The sequence below is a fragment of the Ammospiza nelsoni genome, chromosome 31 (genome assembly GCF_027579445.1).
Source record: "Ammospiza nelsoni isolate bAmmNel1 chromosome 31, bAmmNel1.pri, whole genome shotgun sequence".
In the NCBI taxonomy this organism is placed as follows: Eukaryota; Metazoa; Chordata; class Aves; order Passeriformes; family Passerellidae; genus Ammospiza; species Ammospiza nelsoni.
The window spans coordinates 3,870,801-3,891,350 of record NC_080663.1 but is presented as its reverse complement, the minus strand read 5'-3'; the positions used below and the strand labels follow the sequence as shown (position 1 = coordinate 3,891,350).

The following is a 20,550-nucleotide window of genomic DNA, read 5'->3' as shown; positions in this document are numbered from 1 at the left end:
GGGTGGGGACACCTGGTGACATCACGTCAGCAGACGCCCCCTGGGAGGAGTACAGGGGTGGAGCTGAGGGTACTGCAGGACAGGGAGGGGGAGGGGGGAAGGTATCACGAGGAACAGGAGGAGAGGAGGATGGGGCTGGAATTTCGGGATGCTTAAGAGGATTTTGGGAAGAAGAAGACCAGGTTTGGGAAGATGCCACGTGGCATCCACCATCTTGTGGACCCCCTAGGGACTGGGGGCCATTTTGGGTATCACTGCTCTCTGGAAAGCTGACACGTGCTGTGGGTTTCAGAGGAGGGGACACAGGGGATTGGGGAAGGTTCCACGCAGCCTGGCCAGGGCCTTGTGGACAGGGCAACTCAGGCATTTCAACAGACTCTGGGAGCCGACTTCACAATGAGTGTGCTCTCTTTAAAATGCCACGTTTTGGGTATAGAGGTTTAGGGGTTTTAGAGCTAGGAGAGGGAGAAACAGGGAGAGCAGAGGTACATGACTTTACATTTGGCTTTTTCTCCATTTCCTTTTGTTTGAGCAATGCTGTTCAAATTTGTAAACTCCAAAACACAAATTTAGCTGAGGGTGCATTGCCAGATTGTCCTAAGGTTATCAATACATTCCCAACTTTATCCCAGAATTGAATATTGTGAATTTCTTCAGGGGAGATTTGTGGGAAGTGGAGGAAAAGCCATCTTATAAACTGTTTCAATTTTCCCTTTGAGAACTTCACATTACCACTGTCTAAAATGCTAACAATATTATAAAACACTCCTTTTTGTACAATGCTGAGTTTCAAACCCATGTTGGACATAAAAAGCAAAGTACTAAATTCCACCTGACCAAAAACAAAGCTAAAATCAGCTACCGATTTCAAAAAAAACCCACAGATGGAAAGCGATAACGAGCCGACAAAAGCTTCACAATGCAGCTGTATATACTGCTTTTAAAATTCCCGGGCAGCAGCAGCAGGGCACGCCCTGCCAAGCCGAGGCAGAAACAAAGCCTCCCCCGCCGTGGAATGCAGCCCCCTCGCGGAGCAGAGAGAGAAGCCACGCCACGTGGCAAGCCGAAACCGGGGCCCCCCCGCGCCGCGTGTGCAGAGAACACCCCCTTCCCCCACAGAGAGCTGAGAAAGAGAGTCCCCTGCAGCAAGAGAGCCGAGAGCCCCCCCTTCCCCACGCAGAGAGAGAGAGAGAGAGAGAGAGATCCCCCGACCACGTGGAGAGAGCCAAGCACGCAGCTGCAGAGCCGGGGGGAAGGGCAGAGAGCTCCTGCGCAAATTCCAAAAGACAGCAAAACACACAGCAGAAAGCTAATAGCTAGAATGCAATGAATTCCCGTCTGTGGGGCTGCGCAGCCAAAAATGCAAAGGCAAAAAGGAACAGAACTCACGGCAGAGTCTGTTTTTGAGCTCCTGCTCTACCGAGAGCAGAGATACTCACCCGAAATGGAAGCTGTAGCTGGCTGGGTACAGGCAGGTCTCTTCACCGGAACAGGACCTCTCTGTGGGCAAGAGAGGCTACCCTGTCCTCCCTCTGGAAAATCTGCTCACCAGAAAGGAGCTGGGCATTCCAGAAGCGCCGAACAGTCCACGAAACTTCTTCTGGGAATATTCCCAAAGTCTCTAGCTGAGGGCGTTGCAACCAAAGCCCTTTTCAGCTGGATGCACGGCTGCCAGAAGGTTCTCCGAGGTGCTGCAGGTCCGTCTCAGGCTGCAGAGTCGCTTAGCCCACCCAGGGACGCCAAATATTGGAAAAAGGCTCCCATTATTACCAGTTGGATTGTGCCTGGGCCAGTCTGACCCTCGCTGCTGGGCCAAAGGCAGCAACTGCGGTGTATCACCCCAGAGATACCTTGGCTTGCTGGTGGTTGCAGCTGGGCACTGAACAAGTCCAGGCTTGTTGGAACCCCGTTTACCTCAGGAGGAATAGCTTCAGGCGATGGTGAAGAGAAAAAGGAGAGGATTCTGCCGGAGGGTTTAATGTCCACAGGTTTATTCCATGGTTACAGAGGTCTGAACGTGAGCAACTGCTCCAACAGAATCTGACCGCATGGTCTCATTCACCTTTTAAGCTCAGGGACAGGGGGAGGGGAGGTACAGGTGAGCCACCCAACCAGGTGAGAGGGGCAGGGTCTCAGGGGGGGATGACACCTAGACAGGCCAATGACCCCTGGGCCTGAGGGGCATCCTTTGAACTTGACCAACCACACCACGCCTTGCTGGAATGTTAAACCTGATTGACAGCCCAGCAGGGGGCGAGGGGGGACGGGGAAGAGAGGTATTGGCACACCTGGGGAAGGAAGTTTACAACACACTGCAACACCTCACATTTACTGTTTAATAAAATCTACTTTGGATTTGGTCTCGTTAGCACCTTAATTGGTGCAGAGGCATCTCTCTAACAATTTTCTTAACCAGATTGCGACATTATTTTGGCACAGTGAGTTCAGGCACTGTTGTCTGTCCCCAAGTGCCTTTGACAACATCATGGTTCCTTCCTCTGAGGAGATTGTGTTTCTTTCTGGAAGAACTCTTGGAAACTTGGACACAGTCCCTCCTTCATCCTGGGGAACTTATGGGAGAACTTATGAGGAAAATGGCTTTTGTGGATGGCCAGGGAAAAAGAAAATATTTTCTTGTCCTTCCTTGAAAAGTTTGTTAAAATCACTGGAGGAAAGGGAGGAAATGATACCAGCAAGACTGACGAGGTTCATTCACTCCAAGGTGAGGAACACAAGGCTGCTGAAAGTCCCAGAAGAAGAACAGCTCAAGTAGCTAAATTCCCAAATAACTCCAGCCAGGGGTCTCCAGGAGGATTTTTTTGGTGAGTGTTCAGAGCCAGCAGAACCCGGACTCGAGCCCCGGATATCTCCGGGCTCCCTAAGAGGAGCTTTTTCGGGGTGAGGAGCCGCGATCAACCCTCAGGGGGGTCCAGGGGGGTCCACGTGGGGATGGCCCAGTACTGATGGGGCAGGACATTGGTTTTGGGGATCCCCTTGAGAGCCGGGGCTGTGGAACAGGGGAGTCCCGGGGCGGGGAGAGGGGAAGGGGCGATATCGGAGCTGGGGCACCCCCGGCAGCCCGGAGATGAGGCGGGGACGGAACCCCCTGACCCTGACAGGGGCGTGTCCTGGGGTGACTTCATGATGCCCGTACCCCCATCAGTCTCTTTAGCCCAGAAATGAGTTCTGCACCTTGAAGGCTGTCTCTGAGCGTGAAGGGCAGGAGGAATAACCTGCAGTTTGTTTTCAGATACTGCACTCACTCCTCCACATTCCGGCTCCTGGAGTGTTGTGATGCCTTAAGGAGATGGAATAGAGGCCAGACGGAGTTAAGTGGAGTAAATTAGATATTTATTGAAGTACCTTCAAAGGTCACACCCTGGGAGTACTGGAGCCACAGATGTGGCTCTGCCTGGATGGCTCTGAGATGGGAGCAAAAGAGGGCTTGGTCACGAGATCTCACATTTTTGTAAATTTTATTACATTTATATATAGGAGTTAACTGCCCAATTAATAGCTTCAATAGCTTCAAATGATGAAGTTTTGTCTTCCTTGCTTGCTTGCCTGCCCTCCTCTTTTCATGTTGTTTATGCTTTGGGCCTGAAGTTTGAAGAGATTGTCCTTGAGTCTCCAGCTAGAACAGGATTGTTTTGTCTTCACCACTCTGTGAAAAGATATTAGTAACACTTAATATACAGCTAAAAGCTGCACACCAAAACACAATAGAAAAACTTAAAACCTAAGGTATCAGTTGTCTGCTGACAGACAGACAGCAGGAAAGAGCTCTCCTTTGCTTTTAGTTAGTTTTTAGATCACTTGAGGCAGAGAAGTTCCCTGGACTGTGGTTTTTCTTTTTCTTTGGAGTTGTTTAAACCTGCTCTGCACTGAACACCCCGACCGCACCAGCAGCTTGCACCTGCGGCCCGCTAGGCTGAGCCTGGGCTGTGGCATTTCCAGTGCCAGAGGGACTGATAAGAGACTGAGCTGAGCTACTGCCCACAGAGGGAGTTTCTGAGTTTGTCATCTCTTTTGTAGCGGCAAGAGGTTTTATTGTTTAATATTGTTCATTTTTTGTGCTGATGAATACTTTGCCTGTTAAATAAACAGGGTTTTTTTCCCGTTTTCTCTGAGGAAATATTTTCCTGATCTGGTTGGGGGAGTGGCTGCTTGAATTTGCTTTTCAGTGAACACCCTTTTGGAGGTTTTCTCCCAAATTTGTCCAAATCCAGGACAGGTTGGTGGGAAGACAGAGGACCCCCAAGTGGCTGGAGTGGGGGGAGGTTGGAGAGGGGGACCCTGAAATCCCCCAGCATCCCTAAGCAGGACCCTGAAGAGAGTGATTCCCAGGACCCATGGGATTCCCAGCATCCCTGAGGAGGGGAACCACCCGAACCCCAGAGGGATGAGACTGGAAATGGGATGCTCCTGGTGGCTTTTTTTTTTTTTTCTTGATTTTTGGAAGTTTTTATGGACACCAGATGACTTCTGGAGATGGATTTGGTTGGGAGGAATTCCCAATCCAAGGGATTCACACCTTGTTTTTCCCAAACCAGGATTTCCCATTCCCAAACCTTGGCTGAATGGAGGAGGAGAAGGCTACAAGGAAGAGGAAGATGCCCTGGGACACCCAGGCAGGTGAGGAGGAAGTCAGTGCCTCTTTCCCCCTCTCTCCTGCTCCATCTCCCAGCCCAAATAGCCTCTGTTGCCTTCTGGATCAAGGCAGGCGACCTGGTTCTGAGGATCAGCACGACAGCCCACTCTCCAGGGCCGTTCGGGCCAATGACACACGCAAACATCAATATGATGGACGGTCAAAAGGCGTTTATTACTTCTTCTCATGGGGTCTTATAGTCTAAGGTGTCTCTGCGTCAAAAGGGAACCCGTGGGCGTTCCGGCTGCTCCCAGGCCGAGCAGCATTGCGATAGTTATACCTGTCATTATTTCTCTTTTGTGGATCCGGCTGGGTCCCTCAAGAAGATGGTACACTTCTTCGTCTGAGTGGTACAGGACCCTAGGAACAATCAGAACTTGGACACAGAAGTCGATAGAGTCATTGAATTTGGGAAGGAACACACAAGGACTCATCCAGATTGCTGGCAAACCCACATCCTAGATGCGGATGGGACTGCCCACTTGTTGTTTTTCCTGTTAGGCTTGACAATTTTGGTGCAGTTGTTTCCTTTCGGCCTAGCTAGGGTTGCATTGCCAAAGCATCTGCCTCGGCCTGTGACTTTACTCAGGGTGATTCCTTTGAGAGGGGTACCCCATCTGCACTGGTGAGGGGCGTCGGCTGAGGAATAACTGAAGGGAGTGTTTAGAGCGACTCCTTCGTAAAAGGGGGGTTTGACATCGTAACAAAGCCAGCAGGAGTCAGTTAGGTTAGGGTTGGATTCGTTCAGGGATACAAAGGTAGCTTCTAACATACGAAGGATTGGGTCTGAGTCTGACTCGGTTAAGCGGCTCATCTGAAAGGTTTCCGCTTGGCCGGTCGGGACATTGCTGACCCCTGTGGGTAAGGTTTTGGGGTAGGTTACGTTTCTCCCTTTTGGCACGCTTTTAATCGCTTTGTTGGGTCCGACCGCTCAGGGTGCCGATGGCTGGAGCCTGATAATTTGCACGTTCACCCTCTCTTTTGACCCTTGAAGGACTACTGTCCACGTTCTGCCTATGGCCCAGCTAGGGTGATCTGGCTGCAAGACCGTCATGTTGTAATCAGTGCATGCCCGAAATCTAGGGATTTTATATCGGTTTCAATGGAAGTTTTCGTGAAAGAAGAAGGGTGTTTTGCAGCCGATGGGTGCCCAGGTGAACTGTAAGAATTTGTCTGGCTCTTGTGGATCCCACGCAGGCCCCGACGGTCTGGCATCTGTAACTATGGTTCCGCAGCCCCAGTGCCCACAATATCCCCACCCTGGGTGATTGCAGTAGCTTTTCCCATGGTTTGAAGCTGGGCACCAGTAGGATAGGTACAAGTGTGTGACATGTAGGGAATAAGGGTTTATCCTTGGCTGTCCCGGAAACAGGTCGGTGATGCGGAGCACAAAGGATGGGGTGTTTGGTGTGGTGATGTCTCTGAGTGCTTTGCCACTACTAAGGTGTTGCATGACCCACCTGAAGGGCTGATGGGGGTAGTGATCTGGGCTGGCTTACCCTCTGGCGACAAGCCCCAACAGCAAAAGCACATAGAAACACCATTGATGCTTGGGTCTCACCCGTGCGGGTCTTTCCGGTGCTGCCTGACGCCTTGGTGGTCTGTCGCTTTCGTCTGGAACTGGGATGTACACGTCACAAGGACGTCCCACGAGCATGTCCTGTAAACAAAGACTCGCAATTCTTGTCAGTCTCATTCTGCTCGCTATGGTGGTCCGGTTTAATCGACTTAAGTGGACACCACCTGATTTTGCCGTCCTTTTTGACAGCTGCATACCCTCGCCCCGTGAGCATCAGCCTCCAACCCCGTTCCCACTCGCCTAGCTCGTTTCTAATTACCACCTGTGGGCCCTCTTCTAGCGTTCGAGTGGCCCAGTGTTTTTGGCAAAGCCCTCTGCTTTTGCCAACACTTCTAACTTGGTTTTCAGGGTCTGGTTTGCTCTCTCTACTATGGCCTGCCCGGTACTGTTATATGGGATGCCTTGCACTATCGTGATGCCCTATTTCGAGGCGAATTCCTGTACTGGTTTGGAGGTGAAATTGGAGCCATTGTCCGTTTTAATCTGCTTGTTGATACCAAGCCAAGCCATGGCTGTCAGCCAGTTCTGAATTGTGGCTTTGGAGTTAGTTTTGGGGTGCTGTGTGGCTATGATCGTCCCGCTATAAGTGTCCACTGTCACTGCAAGCCATGCTCGGGGCTTCAGCAGTTGACATAAGGTGAAGTCCGACTGCCAGATTTCTGAGGGCTTGAGACCTCTCGGGTTGACCCCGCAGGTCCAAAGGGGTGACTTCTGGCAATGAGGGCAGGTGGCTACCACATGTTTCGCGTCCGCTGTCGAGATTTCGCATCTCTTCGCCAGTGCTTTGGCTCCGATGTGGAGCGACTCGTGCAGTCGACGAGCTCTTTGCAAGGTCCAAACGCCTTTTGCTGCGGCGTCCGCTTTGACGTTGCCAATCTGGAAGTAACCTTTGACTGGGTCATGGCTGTTGATGTGGATGACTGACACGGTGCCCTGTCGCGAGGAGAGTGCTTCTTCCAGCATTAGGGCTGCTGCAGATGTTGACACTCCTGGTCCTGCCATGGCTAGGCAGAGCCTTGCCACGAATATAGAGTCCGTTATGATGTTGAGGTGTTTGTCTTGGAAGAGTCCGCACGCCAAAACCACTGCTGCTGCCTCCCGTTGTTGCACTGACAGTGTGGGGTCACACGCTTTGACGCAGTGCCATTGCTCTCCTGCCTGCCACACTGCTGCTGCGGTTGAAGTTGTGGAGGAAGCGTCTGTGAAGACCATTGGTCCCGGCTGCGGTTTGTCCTTGACCTTCGGTGGCATGTCCATGTCGACTACAGTCAGCAGCTGAGTCCAGGTGGCTTGGAGGAGTAGGAGATTTCTCCTCCGGAGCCAGAGAGAGCAAGGGCCAGGTACTCCAATATTGTGCCTGACTCCGTGGTCGGCTGCTTCGAAACGGAAGGTGGATGCTTGTTGGCTCGGTCCCTAGGTGTTTCAAGGCGAGTCTCCTGCCTTTCATGATGAGGCTGGCGATGCATTCGATTCCTGGGGAAAATGCACAAGCGGGTCTTCCGAGGACCACCTATTGGATTGGCCGGGCCTTTTCAGCAAGTCCTTGGGCCAGTGCTCCCACTCCCCCCTTCAGTGTAAAGTGGACGTACAGGTCCAGTGGCATGGCTGGGTTCCACCTGGCAAGTGTGCCAGTGGACATCTGGTTTTCGATGAAGTCGAGGGAGCTCATTGCTTGCGGTGTCAGCTCCTTGGGTTCCCAGGGGTGCTTTCCTTTCAGAGGGTCCATGACCTCGGGAGGAATCAGGACAATGTTGTGAAGCCATTGCAGCGATCCCACCAGGCGTTGCACGTCGTGGAGCGTCTTGACGTCTCAGTTGACCTTCATCTCGGGGGTGTCACGTAGGAGCTTGTAATTCCTACTCCCAGGAAGGTCACGCAGGGTCCTCTCTTGATCTTTGCACTCGCGATCTCAAAGCCGTTGGCCTGAGGGGTCTCCGTGATTGTGGACACCAGGTGATCTATTTGGCTTGTTGATGGTGCTGTGACTAGGATGTCATCCATGTACTGAATGATGGTTGCGGTGGGATAGGAGTGTCGGACTGGCATTAGTGCTTTGTCCACGGTGATTTGGCATATGGTCGGGCTGTCAACCAGGCCTTGGGGAAGCACTCTCCATTGGAAGCGAAGGTTGGGCCACTCGCCATTTCGAAACGCCACGGAAAAGGCGAATCGTTCCCTGTCCTCAGGGTGCAGGGGTATCGAAAAGAAACAGTCCTTGATATCCAGTACTGCGCACGGCTGCCTTCGGGGATGGCTGAGTTTGCGGGTAGCAGTGTCTGGACTGGACCCATGGGTCGGATCGTCTTGTTCACTTCTCTCAGGTTGCGGACGAGGCGATAGCCTTCTCCGGACCTTTTGGGGATCGCAAATACGGGGGTGTTCCATAGGCTGGTGGAGGGTTCTACGTGACTCTTTTGCATTTCGCGGTTGACCAGTTCCAGCAAGGCTGCCATTCGAGGCTCTGTCAGGGGCCACTGCTCAACCCATACAGGGTCTGATGATTTCCAAGTCAATTTGATTGGCAGCGGAGGGTGTACGGCAGTGGCCCTCAGGATAAATTTGCAATCCCCCGGGGCCGGGATGCTAGGAGTGAGGGTGCTGCCAGGGAAAGCTGTGCCGGCTGGGGACAGCTCGCTGAGTTGCTGCCCTTCCCCGGAAGCCTGGGCTAACGCGGTCGTCCTGCCATTCCTGCTTAAATACAATCCGCCCCGCCCCATCATAAAGCATGCGGCTTATTTGCGTAATATCAAAAGTGAGCAGATCGTTATTGCTAGAAAGGTCATCCTCAAGAGTGGGTACTACAGCTGAGTTGATCCCTATTTCTGAAACCGCTTTGGCTTCTTTTGGGTTAACTGGGGTATATGCCCTTTGTTGGTTTCCCTGCGCTCCGGCAACCCCCACCGGGAAAGCATGCATGGAGGCTGCCGGTGCCCGATCCCCACAGGCTGCTTTTATTTTTCCCCAATCGGTGAGTTTGTGTTGCGATTGTTTCCCGATATTGTTTAAAGCTTTATTCAGTTTCGCTCAAAACCGCATTAATTCTGCTCTCTCGGTTTCCGAGTCCCAGCCGGACTCGGTCGGCTCTTCTGAGCTGTCTGAGCAGCTGTTACTTGACTCTGAGCCGGAAGCTGACTGCCGGTACACTTCCAGCGCTCCGTGCCGTCTTGTTCGGCTTCGACCTCGCTCCTCCCTTTGGGGGTGGTGCCGCTCCCTCCCCCTGGGGTCCCCCCGCCTCCTGCTGGGGGAGGTCCTTACCCTATAAGGACCTAATTTGAATAGAGCGCTCTGGTTGGTTTTACGCTCCTCCACGGGGGCCGCCCCTTCTCCCTGCTCGTCTGCGCATGCGTTGTTAAGCAGGCTGACTGCGTTTCCGCCTCCCGCCTCCTCCCTTCCGCTCTCGCCATGTGGTTCGGGGCCATTTTTAAACGCACATGGCGGGGGCAAGTTTTTACTGATCATGGCGGGGTCTGACAATCCGGCCTCGCTCCGCGCCTCCTCTGCGAGTCCCTGCCAGAAGCATCGCGCGCGCTGCTCTGCCTCCTGCGCCGGATCGGCGGCCGGCGGGGAAGAGACGGATAGAGAAACCGCGTTTTTTTCAGACGGTTCCGCGGGAGGACTAGGACCCGGCAGGCTCCACAGGAAGGTCGGGGGGTCCCCTGGGGGTTCCGGGGGGTCTCCTGGGGGCTCCGGGGGGTCTGGGCTCAAGCTCAGGAAAGGGTGGAACGCGCCTGGCCCCCGCATATTCCCGCCTTCAATCCGATCACTCTCAGAGGCGGTCTGCGTCGCGGCCCCCACCCCCGGCTTTGGTGTAGCTAATAAACGTGTACGCGCGGCTTCCCGCGTCTCCTGTTCTTCTAACATCTTGCGTAGGGCCTCTTCTACTTTCCCCCACGCTTTGAGGTTTTTACCACTGCCTGCGGACTTAGAGTCCTCTGCTGAGGCGGCAGTGCACTTCTCCCGCGCTTCCCAATGTATTTACCGGACGTTCGATTGTCCCCAGCTCTAGGAGCCTTGCAATAGCAAGATTAGAGTTCCTGAGCTCACCTTTAATTCCCCATTGCTCATGAGCCTGACTTACGACCTTCGCTGTGGATTCCATGGTCCACGCTGGTCTGGAGGCGTCCCTCCCGCTGTGGTCAGACCTGCTGCCACAGCCGCTGTCCTCTGTCCAGGAGAATCCCCGTTCCCCAGGCGCAGATCGCTTTCCCGGGTTTCGGGCACCAAATGTTGCCTTCTGGATCAAGGCAGGCGACCTGGTTCTGAGGATCAGCATGGCGGCCCACTCTCCAGGGCTGCTCGGGCCAATGACACACCCAGACATCAATATGATGGACGGTCAAAAGGCCTTTATTACTTCTTCTCGTGGGGTCTTATAGTCTAAGGGGTCCTCTACGTCAAAAGGGGGTTTGTCCTTCTTATCTATGGTTAGTAAGGAATGGAAAAGTACTGGATAAGGAATGGAAAGTTACTGGCACTACTGTTAGTGGGGCCACATTCCTACTGTTAGTGGGGCCACATTCCTAGGGTAATCTCTTATTTTAGAGGAACAAAGGGTCCTGGCTTTATGCGACATCGCATGATCTTCTGCAGAGCCTTTCCCTATCTACCACAGCAGACAACTGATACCTTAGGTTTTAAGTTTTTCTATTGTGTTTTGGTGTGCAGCTTTTAGCTGTATATTAAGTGTTACTAATATCTTTTCACAGAGTGGTGAAGACAAAACAATCCTGTTCTAGCTGGAGACTCAAGGACAATCTCTTCAAACTTCAGGCCCAAAGCATAAACAACATGAAAAGAGGAGGGCAGGCAAGCAAGCAAGGAAGACAAAACTTCATCATTTGAAGCTATTGAAGCTATTAATTGGGCAGTTAACTCCTATATATAAATGTAATAAAATTTACAAAAATGTGAGATCTCGTGACCAAGCCCTCTTTTGCTCCCATCTCAGAGCCATCCAGGCAGAGCCACATCTGTGGCTCCAGTACTCCCAGGGTGTGACCTTTGAAGGTACTTCAATAAATATCTAATTTACTCCACTTAACTCCGTCTGGCCTCTATTCCATCTCCTTAAGGCATCACAACACTCCAGGAGCCGGAATGTGGAGGAGTGAGTGCAGTGTATGAAAACAAACTGCAGCTTCTCCCTCCTGCCCTTCAGTCTCAGAACCAGCCTTCAAGGTGCAGAACTCATTTCTGGGCTAAAGAGACTGATGGGGGTACGGGCATCATGAAGTCACCCCAGGACACGCCCCTGTCAGGGTCAGGGGGTTCCGACCCCGCCTCATCTCCGGGCTGCCGGGGGTCTCCCAGCTCCGGTATCGCCCCTTCCCTTCTCCCCGCCCCCGGGGCTCCCCTGTTCCACAGCCCTGGCTCTCAAAGGGATCCCCAAAACCAATGTCCTGCCCCGTTTGTACCGGGCCATCCCCATGTGGACCCGCCAGGACCCCCCTGAGGGGTGATCGCAGCTCCTCTGCCCCAGAAAAAGCTCCTCTTAGGGAGCCCGGAGATATCCGGGGCTCGAGTCCGGGTTCTGCTGGCTCTGAACACTCACCAAAAAAATCCTGCGGGAGACCCCTGGCTGGAGTTATTTAGGAATTTAGCTACTTGAGCTGGGCTTTTTCTGGGACTTTCAGCAGCCTTGTGTTCCTCACCTTGGAGTGAATGAACCTCGTCAGTCTTGCTGGTATCATTTCCTCCCTTTCCTCCAGTGATTTTAACAAACTTTTCAAGGAAGGACAAGAAAATATTTTCTTTTTCCCTGGCCATCCACAAAAGCCATTTTCCTCATAAGTTCTCCCATAAGTTCCCCAGGATGAAGGAGGGACTGTGTCCAAGTTTCCAAGAGTTCTTCCAGAAAGAAACACAATCTCCTCAGAGGAAGGAACCATGCTGTTGTCAAAGGCACTTGGGGTCAAAGAACAGTGCCTGAACTCACTGTGCCAAAATATTGTTGCAATATGGTTAAGAATACTGGTAGAGAGATGCCTCTGCACCAATTAAGGTGCTAACGAGACCAAATCCAAACTAGATTTTATTAAACAGTAAATGTGAGGTAGAGAGAGAGATCGAAAAAAGGGAAAAGGAGGGGAGAGCAAGTGAGTGACAGGGACAGAGTGGAGCAGGGCAAGTGTGACATTGTCCCCTGTGTGTGTGTTGCCATCCCACGGTGGGGGTTTTACACCTGAGCCAGTTTGGGTAAGGGGGGTGGTGTTCACCCCCTGAGCAGGGATTACCCCACTGTTTCAGGGTGCAATGTAAGATGTAACCAAATGCATGTTTTCAATCACCATCTTCATCAACTGTTATAAACAGGTGGGGCAGTGTTCTTTATCTCTTCCATGACTCAGCCCTGATAACGCCCTCCAAGGGAGATATCTTCTGTGAATGTGCCATTGAGTGTCAATGCAGGACTGATAAAATTCCATCATCCCATTGTGTGATGCACCGCCCAGGGGGAGGATCCAAGCATTCCTACATAAATATAATCTGAGTCTTGCAAGCCCAGGAGCACCTTGCCTACTGGATTCCCAGAGGACAAGAGCTCCATTACCACCACTGGACCTTCAGAGGAAGACCAGACCCTTCTACAGGATCACTGCTTTGACAAAATCACGTTCATCACTCCAACAGGACTGCACCCACCATTTAATGGGACTGCTGCCACCACCCTGACTACCAGGGTGTCAGGTTATATCCTGACTCTGTCAGTTTAAGGCAGTGTTTCTGTATCATTGCCTTGGTCCTAATTTTCTTATTAAATTGTAATTCTGACTTAGACTTTCCCTCATGTTTGCCGTCAAACCAGTACAAAACTCAATGTGCTCATCCCTTGTTTTCCTCCCAAAATAAAATTTCCCATTCCCAAACCTTCACCTGATGGAGGAGAAAGTTGCAAGGAAGAGGAAGATGCCCTGGGACACCAGGCAGATGAGGAGGAAGTCAGTGCCCCTTTCCCCCTCTCTCCTGCTCCATCTTCCAGCCCCACACAGCCCCCGGCTGCAGGACAACCCTGGTGCCAGTGCCATCCTGCCAGTGATGCACTGGGGGGATCCCCTTCCCTCTGGCATGGAGGCAAATCCCACCCTCTCTTTCTCCTTCCTTCCCCAGGTAAGGAGCTGAGGGTGGAGACCAGGGAGGAAAAATCTCCACATCAGAACCTTGTAAAAGAGGCTGTTTTGAGCTACTCTAGTGCAGAGGAATCCAACATGGAGGAAATGCCACAGAGATCCCACAGGAGGAGGGGCTCCAAAGCCAGCCCAGGATTCTCTGAGGAAGAAAGAACCACCCAGAGCCAGGAAGGGGGACAGAGCTTTAGGCAGAGCTCAGAGATGGTGGTTCATGAGCAGCTTCGTGATAGGGAGAAGCCCCACAAGTGCTTGCAGTGTGGGAAGAGCTTCAAACAGAGCAAGCACCTGGTCAGCCACCACATGATCCACACCAGGGAATGGGCCTACGAGTGTGGGGAATGTGGGAAGGGCTTCAGCTACAAATCCACCCTTGTGACCCACCAAGGCATCCACACTGGGGAGAGGCCCTATGAGTGTTCCCAGTGTCAGAAGAGGTTTCACACCAGCTCCAGGCTCCTCCAGCACCCACAGATTCACTCGGAGGAGAGGCCCTTCTGCTGTCCTGACTGTGGGAAGGGCTTCAACCACAGCTCCCACCTCATCAGGCACCAGCGCATCCACACAGGGGAGAGGCCCTCCCAGTGCGCCACATTTGGGAAGAGGTTTCACACCAGCTCCCATCTCCTCCTGCATGAGCGGATTCACACAGATGAGAGGCCATTTTGCTGTCCTGACTGTGGGAAGGGCTTCAAGCACAACTTCACCCTCATCAGGCACTGGCGCATCCACACTGGTGAGAGGCCCTTTGAGTGTCCCCAGTGTGGGAAGAGCTTCACCCAGAGCTCTCACTTGACAAGACACCAACAGAGCCACCAGTAAGGGAGGCCCTGCAAATGCCCCAGCTGGAGGAACAGCTTCATGCACCGCTCTATCTTCATCATCCATGGGAGAACCCACACTGAGAAGAGCCCTTGTGATCCATTTTCTCTGTGATCCATGCTGGGAAGACACCTGCCTGTCGTCCTGCCCCTGCCCTTGACATGATGTGGGATTGAAGAACATGAGGGTCTGGCCATGGCCCTGTCATTACATTCACTCCAACCTCAGGTTATTGCCAGGGGCAGGAAAGGAACTCTCTATGTCTCTTTCCTTGAGGAGAGGAGTGCCCTTTCCAGGCAGGGGGAAATTGTGGCCAGGGAGACCCAGTAAGTTGTGTTTTAGTTTTCCCTGCAAAGTTTTATTTATCTCTTCTCTTATCAATATTGTTTCTGTTCTGTATGTTTCTTATCTCGTTGGTGTTCCCAAGAATTTGTTTTTATCCCAGCCTGGGATCTTTGCCTTTTGTGCTTTCCATGGGAGGCAGGAGGGCAGTGAGGGCAGAGCAGTTTTAGAAGGAGCAGGAAATTGGTGAATCCCATTCCTGAACCCCGGCCCGTGGAAACCGAGCATCCCAGCTGGTCCCAGCCCTGGTGGCCATGGCAACAGCCTTGGGAGCGGGTCCCTGGCTGGGGCTTTGCGAACCTCTTCCCTCTGGTGCCCAGGGACAGGAGTGGAGGGAACGGCTGCAGCTGAGTCGGGGCAGGCTCAGGTTGGATGTCAGCAAAAGGTTTTTGCCCAGAGGCTGCTGGGGCCCTGCCCAGGCTCTCCAGGGAAGGGTCCCAGCTCCAGGGCTCTCTGAGCTGCAGCAGCGTTTGGACAGCACTGCCAGGCCCAGGCTGGCATTGTTGGGGTGTCCTGTGCAGGGCCAGCAGTTGGACTGGAGGATCCTGATGGGTCCCTCCCAGCTCAGCCCATTCTGTGGTTCTGGGATCCCAGGAGCCTGGGGATGGGGCTGCCAATGGTTGCCATGGCAACCAGTTCTGGCTGCAGGCCTGAGCTGGTGGCCATGGCAACCACCCCTGGCATGGGATATCCATGGAACTGCCAAGGGAATGACCATAGCAAGAGGGGGCTGGTGATGATTGCCATGGAAACTGACCATAGGAACAGGGTGCTGGTGGTGCTTGCTGGCTAAGGATCAGATTTGTCACAGGCCATCACAGGGGTTCCCTGGGGACTTTCCAAGAGTCTCCAGGCTGTTCCAGAGCTGAAATGTCACAGGCAGAGACAGGGGTTCCATGGACACCTGCCAGGCATTTCTGGGGATGGTGAAGAGCCCTGTGGTCAGAGGGAGTCACAGCCATTCCATGGTGATATCCCAGGGGACCTTGGGCTGCAAAGGCACCGATCTGTCACAGGCACTCTCTGCGGCTCTATGGCGACATCCCAGGACTCCCCTGGCTACCAAAGAGCTGGGGTGTCCCAGACACTCACAGGGGTTTCTGTCATGGGCACAGTGAGACCTTCAGGCAAAATTTATTAGGGAAACTCCTGTTGGGTCACAACGTGCAGAAAGGATTCCCAATAGCCCCCATAGATCCCCAAATGTCACCATTGAATCAGAGATGACACAGATTCAGATCAGAAGGCTAAGGGATAAAAGCCACCTGTTTTTTCAACCCTGTTCTTTTATACCTTGGTTTGCTACAGGTGGACCTCACTGGTCATTTAATCAACACATTTCACATGATTGGCCAATTAAGACAACACCCTTCAGTAAACAATTTTATGGAAAAAAGCCAACTTATTCCAAACATTGTCAGCCAAGTGTTTCCGCAAAAATCCACTCAGATAAAACCATTTATTGATGTTCATTTTATGTTGGGCCTTTCTTGGGGTTCCCTGGATGGGGGAATCCCTCCTGTAGCAGTTCTATGCCAGGTAAAAAGAGATGCATGGGACTTTTTCAGTCTTCAGCTTCTTGTTTATTGTTATCTCATCTAAAGTTTTGCATTGCTGTCCACACCAGGCTCAGTACACTGGAAAAGCACTGCAAAATGGCCCCAAAACATACAGTTTCAAGCTCTTTTAACATTGTCTCATCCAATAAACACTTGAAAGGTGCATTATTTCTACTTATCTACCAATAACTCATCCCTTGACTGTCCATATAACCTCTGCACTGTGCTTTCCATGACCAATCACCCTGTGCTACCAACAGTGCAGAAAATAGAGCAGATGAAGAAGACAGGGACTACACCCCAATTCCTCCATCTTGCTTCCTATCTACACCATACTAACAACCCCAAACACCTAAATTTCTCACCCAAGGAACATACTATAGTACTCCCTATTACCTATTTCACACTTTGGTAAATTCTAATCTATCTCAATGTCTTGGAAATCCTCTCCATGGGGATTGAAAGGCAGTGTTTCTCTGGGCGTCAGGACCCCTCAGAGCAGAGAAATATTCCCTGTGCCTTGGATTCCCACACGTTTAACCTAAAATCCTTTAACCTGTTTTGCGGAGAAAAGAAGAAACCTCACAACTTTATAAAAGTTGTAAAGCCCGGTATGTTTATTTACGACACGCGCCGGACGCAAGTCCCCCAACAAGGCATGCGTACCTCTGAAGACCTCAGGTCGTCTTTTATCCCCCTCCCAAATGCATATGCATACAGTTTCACAATAAGTTCATACATATTCATTCCGCGTGACATTTAGCACTAGTTCTTCTTTATCAGAGGAATTCCTAGGTCTGGGGCAGATCGACCTTGCGGTAATTTCTGTTTTTCTTTCTCTGTCTCCTTGCTGTCTCTGGAATGCGGCTTTTCTTTCAGCTTTGGCCCTACAGACCTCTCACCTCTTCCAGGCACTTCACCTAATTCAGAATGGATCTCCACTCCGTCTCAAACCCTTAATATGTGAAGTTGCCCAAAAATGTTCCAGGTAAGTAGGATTAGAAGGAAGAGAAAGAGAGAACAACATAAAGACAGAAGATCCATAGAACATCATGCACATAGGTACCAACTGCTGGGGTTCCAGCATCGCAAAGAGAGGAACCACAGGAGAAGGCAGGATCCAGACCCTGGACTGCCCTCAAGCCCCGGCTTTTAACCCCCTGCTCCTTCATGGGCCCACCCCTAGGGTGAGACTGCTAGTTGCATGTCCAATCAGAGCCATGGTAGGCACCAGCAGCTGGTGTGTGATTGATTGACAGCTCAGCCAATCAGAACTATGTTAGCACTGCCCGTACTGTGTGACTGACAGCTCTGCCAGGCCAGGGCTGGGGGTGGGGTTCTGTCCCACCACAAACCAAGGCCTGACCCAGCCCTGGCCCCACATGGGCATTCTGAGCATCCCAAGGTGTCTCGGGACATCAATCTCATCCAGCCTCTGACAGCAACCACAATGAATCTCATGGAATCAAGGGTCAGTTGTGACCTCATGGTGCCTCATGGAATCAAGCAGACCACTGTGCAACTCAGGGGCAGTATGGATGCAAGGGTCAAAAATCAAACACTGGGGCCCATAGAAGCAAGGAACCATTGTGACACAGCGGGGCCGCATGGAGCCAAGGGCCCTTGTGACTCTGTTGAGGGTCATGAAACCAAGAAGCCATTGTGACCCTGCAAGACTTCATGGAATCAAGGAGAATACTGTGACAGTGTGGGGACCCATGAAATCAAGGAACCATGTAACAGGTCTGCCTGCTTTGACCTCCTGGGGGCTGTTTGACAGGTCCCACTGAATTTGACATGTCAAGGGCCACTTCTCATCTGACTGTGAAGCACTGGGGCTCTGTGCTTTCCTTCCTATGGAAAAGAGCTCTCTTTCTTGTCTAGGCTTCTATGCCTGAAATTAGGATTCCACCTCTAAAATTCCCTTTATGCAAGGGTTTCTCCAAAACAAAATCTGCCAATACAGTCAAGTGTGGCAAGACTCAGCCTCTGGTGACTGCCTCTCATCTGCCCCGGTGCTCAGTTGTTTCCTTTCTATGGAGACCATTGTGACAATGTGGGGGGTTGTGGAGCCAAAGGGCATTGTTACACTGTAGGAACTTGTGGAACCAAGGGAATCATTGTGACACTGTGAGTACCATGGATCCAAGGGGCCATTATGACACTGTGGAGACTTGAGGAACTATGGGGGCCATTGTGACACTTTGGGGTCTTCCGAAATGCAGGGAATATTGTGACACTGCAGAGTACAACGGATCCAAGGGACCATTGAGACACTGTGGAGCCTCATGGAACCAAGGACATCACTGTGGTTCTGTTGGGCTGTATGGTCCCAAGGGGCCAATGTGAAGCCACAGGGCTTTGTGGAACCAAGAGACAATTGTAGCATTTCAGGGCCTCATGGAGCCAAAGGGTCATTGTGATCCGGCAGGGCACCATGGATCCGTGGAGAAAATTGTGGCATTGCAAGGCCCCATGGAATCATGGAGACCATTGTGACCCTGCAGGGCCTCATGGAGGGAAGGGGCCATTGTGACACTATGGGAAGTTGTGGAGCCAAGGGGATCATTGTGGTACCACTGGAGCCCATGGAACCAAGGGGCCATGGTGACACAGAGGAGCTTCATGGAACCAATAGATAATTATGATAGCCTGGGCTTTTGGAACCATGGAGACCATTTAGATCCCTAAAGACTTGTGTAACCAAGGGGCCATTATGACACCAGAGGGCATCATGGAAGCAAGAGAACCACTGTGACACTGCAGGGCCCTGTGGAACCAAGGGAACATGAAATAGGTGTGCCTGCCTTGGACTCCCAGGGTTCACCTGACAGGTCTGGCCGACCTTGGAATGTGGAAGGCCACTCCCATCTGCCCCTGAAACACTGGGGCTCTGGGCTTTCCTTTGTATAGAAAAGAACTCTCCATCTTTTCCAGGTATCCATGGCCAAAACTTGGATTCCACCTCCAAATTTCTCTGTATCCAAGGAATACTGCCAGACAAAAGTTGCCAGGACAGAGAGGTCTGGCTGGTCTTTGATTCCTGAGTGCCAGCACTTACCTGTTTTGCAAACACTGGAAAGGGCTCTGTGCTTTTCTTTTTGTGGAAGAATAACATCCGTCTTCGCCAGGCACAAATGTCTGAAATTAGGATTCCACATCCATAATTTCAAATATCCAAGGGGTGGTCCAAGCAAACACGCCAGGACAGACAGGTCAGGCTTGCCTTGGCCTCTGGTGGTTGCCATGCATCAGCTTCTGAAACATGGGGGCTCCGTGGCTTTCTTCCTATGGAGACCAATGTGACACTTGGGAGCCTTGTGAAATGAAGGGGCCATTGTGACACTGCAGAGCACCATGGATCCAAGGGACATTGTGACACTGTGGAGCCTCAGGGAACCAAGGACATCATTGTGGCTCTGTTGGGCTGCATGGTCCCAAGGGACCATTGCAAATCAGCAATGTGAGAATTAGCCCAGCTGTACTCAGAGTCAGCCAGATTTTACCCCAAAAGAACTGGGCGTGAGTTTCAAGTCCTAGGAGTCATTCAAAGAACAAATTAAAATCAATCATGAGGTGGATCATTAACAATTTTCCAGATGCCTCTGCTGATGAAATCCATACCACTGAATTTTGCGACTCAGTGGGAGTTGATCTGTATAATTTTTGTTCAAAAGGGACCCCATTGCACCCTGCGTGCTCCCCATCTTCCACACCACACTTGACCAGCAAGCAGTGTGTTGAAAACTCAATCCGTTGGTAACTCCTAACTCGGGAACTCCCCTCAAACCTGCCTTTCTCAAACCTTTAATGATGGTCCAAGATGGCAATGGCCATGCTGTCTTGGAGCATCATGCCCTGGAGACTCAAGACAGAACGAGCCAAAATATGGCTCAGGAGCCTGACCACCCTCCCACCATCTTGGCTCCTCCACTTCCTGCTACCACAACTTTCGCCTCTGCCCTGAAAAAAGCTCCAGACTCCAACCACACAACTACGGGTCCTGCCCTCACTGTCAATCATTCCCTCTCCACACTGGACCATGCCTCCAGTTAAGGAAGGAGACTGGCACATAGCCTCAAAATTCCTCATTGCCCTGTTATGTTATGAAAAAAGGGGGCAGAATCCCAGGTATCAGCTACTGGTTTGCAGGGAAATCAAGGATTTTTGTATCTAAAGACCATAGGAAGGACTTACCTTGCTTTAATGACCTAATGAGGGCCATGTTTACAGCACATGTCTCAACAACCTATGATTTAAAATATATTATGTTGTTGTCACCTACAGAATACACCCGGTGGGAAGTGGGGTGGAAGTGTTTATTATGCTAATAGCAATGACTATGCTAATAATGAAGCAAGGGCGGAATTGAAAATCAACTATCTAGCTGGAGAATGACAACACAGCCTACCAGATGATCAAGCAGTAGGTATCGCCAGAGAAGTATTGAATAATATCAAAGAGATGGCTTTG

General features: G+C 51.6%; 1 protein-coding gene across 1 annotated transcript in view; it reads left to right on the top strand.

The window, feature by feature from the left end:
- The window catches only part of LOC132085543 (zinc finger protein 239-like), a 73,322-nt gene extending 59,146 nt beyond the window's left edge, over positions 1 to 14,176 (top strand). Inside the window, exon 4 of the mRNA XM_059491008.1 lies at positions 13,588 to 14,176. Within this exon, the coding sequence (XP_059346991.1) occupies positions 13,588 to 14,176 (589 nt within the window). The remainder of the gene's footprint in view (positions 1 to 13,587) is intronic.
- The last annotated feature ends 6,374 nt before the right edge of the window (positions 14,177 to 20,550 follow it).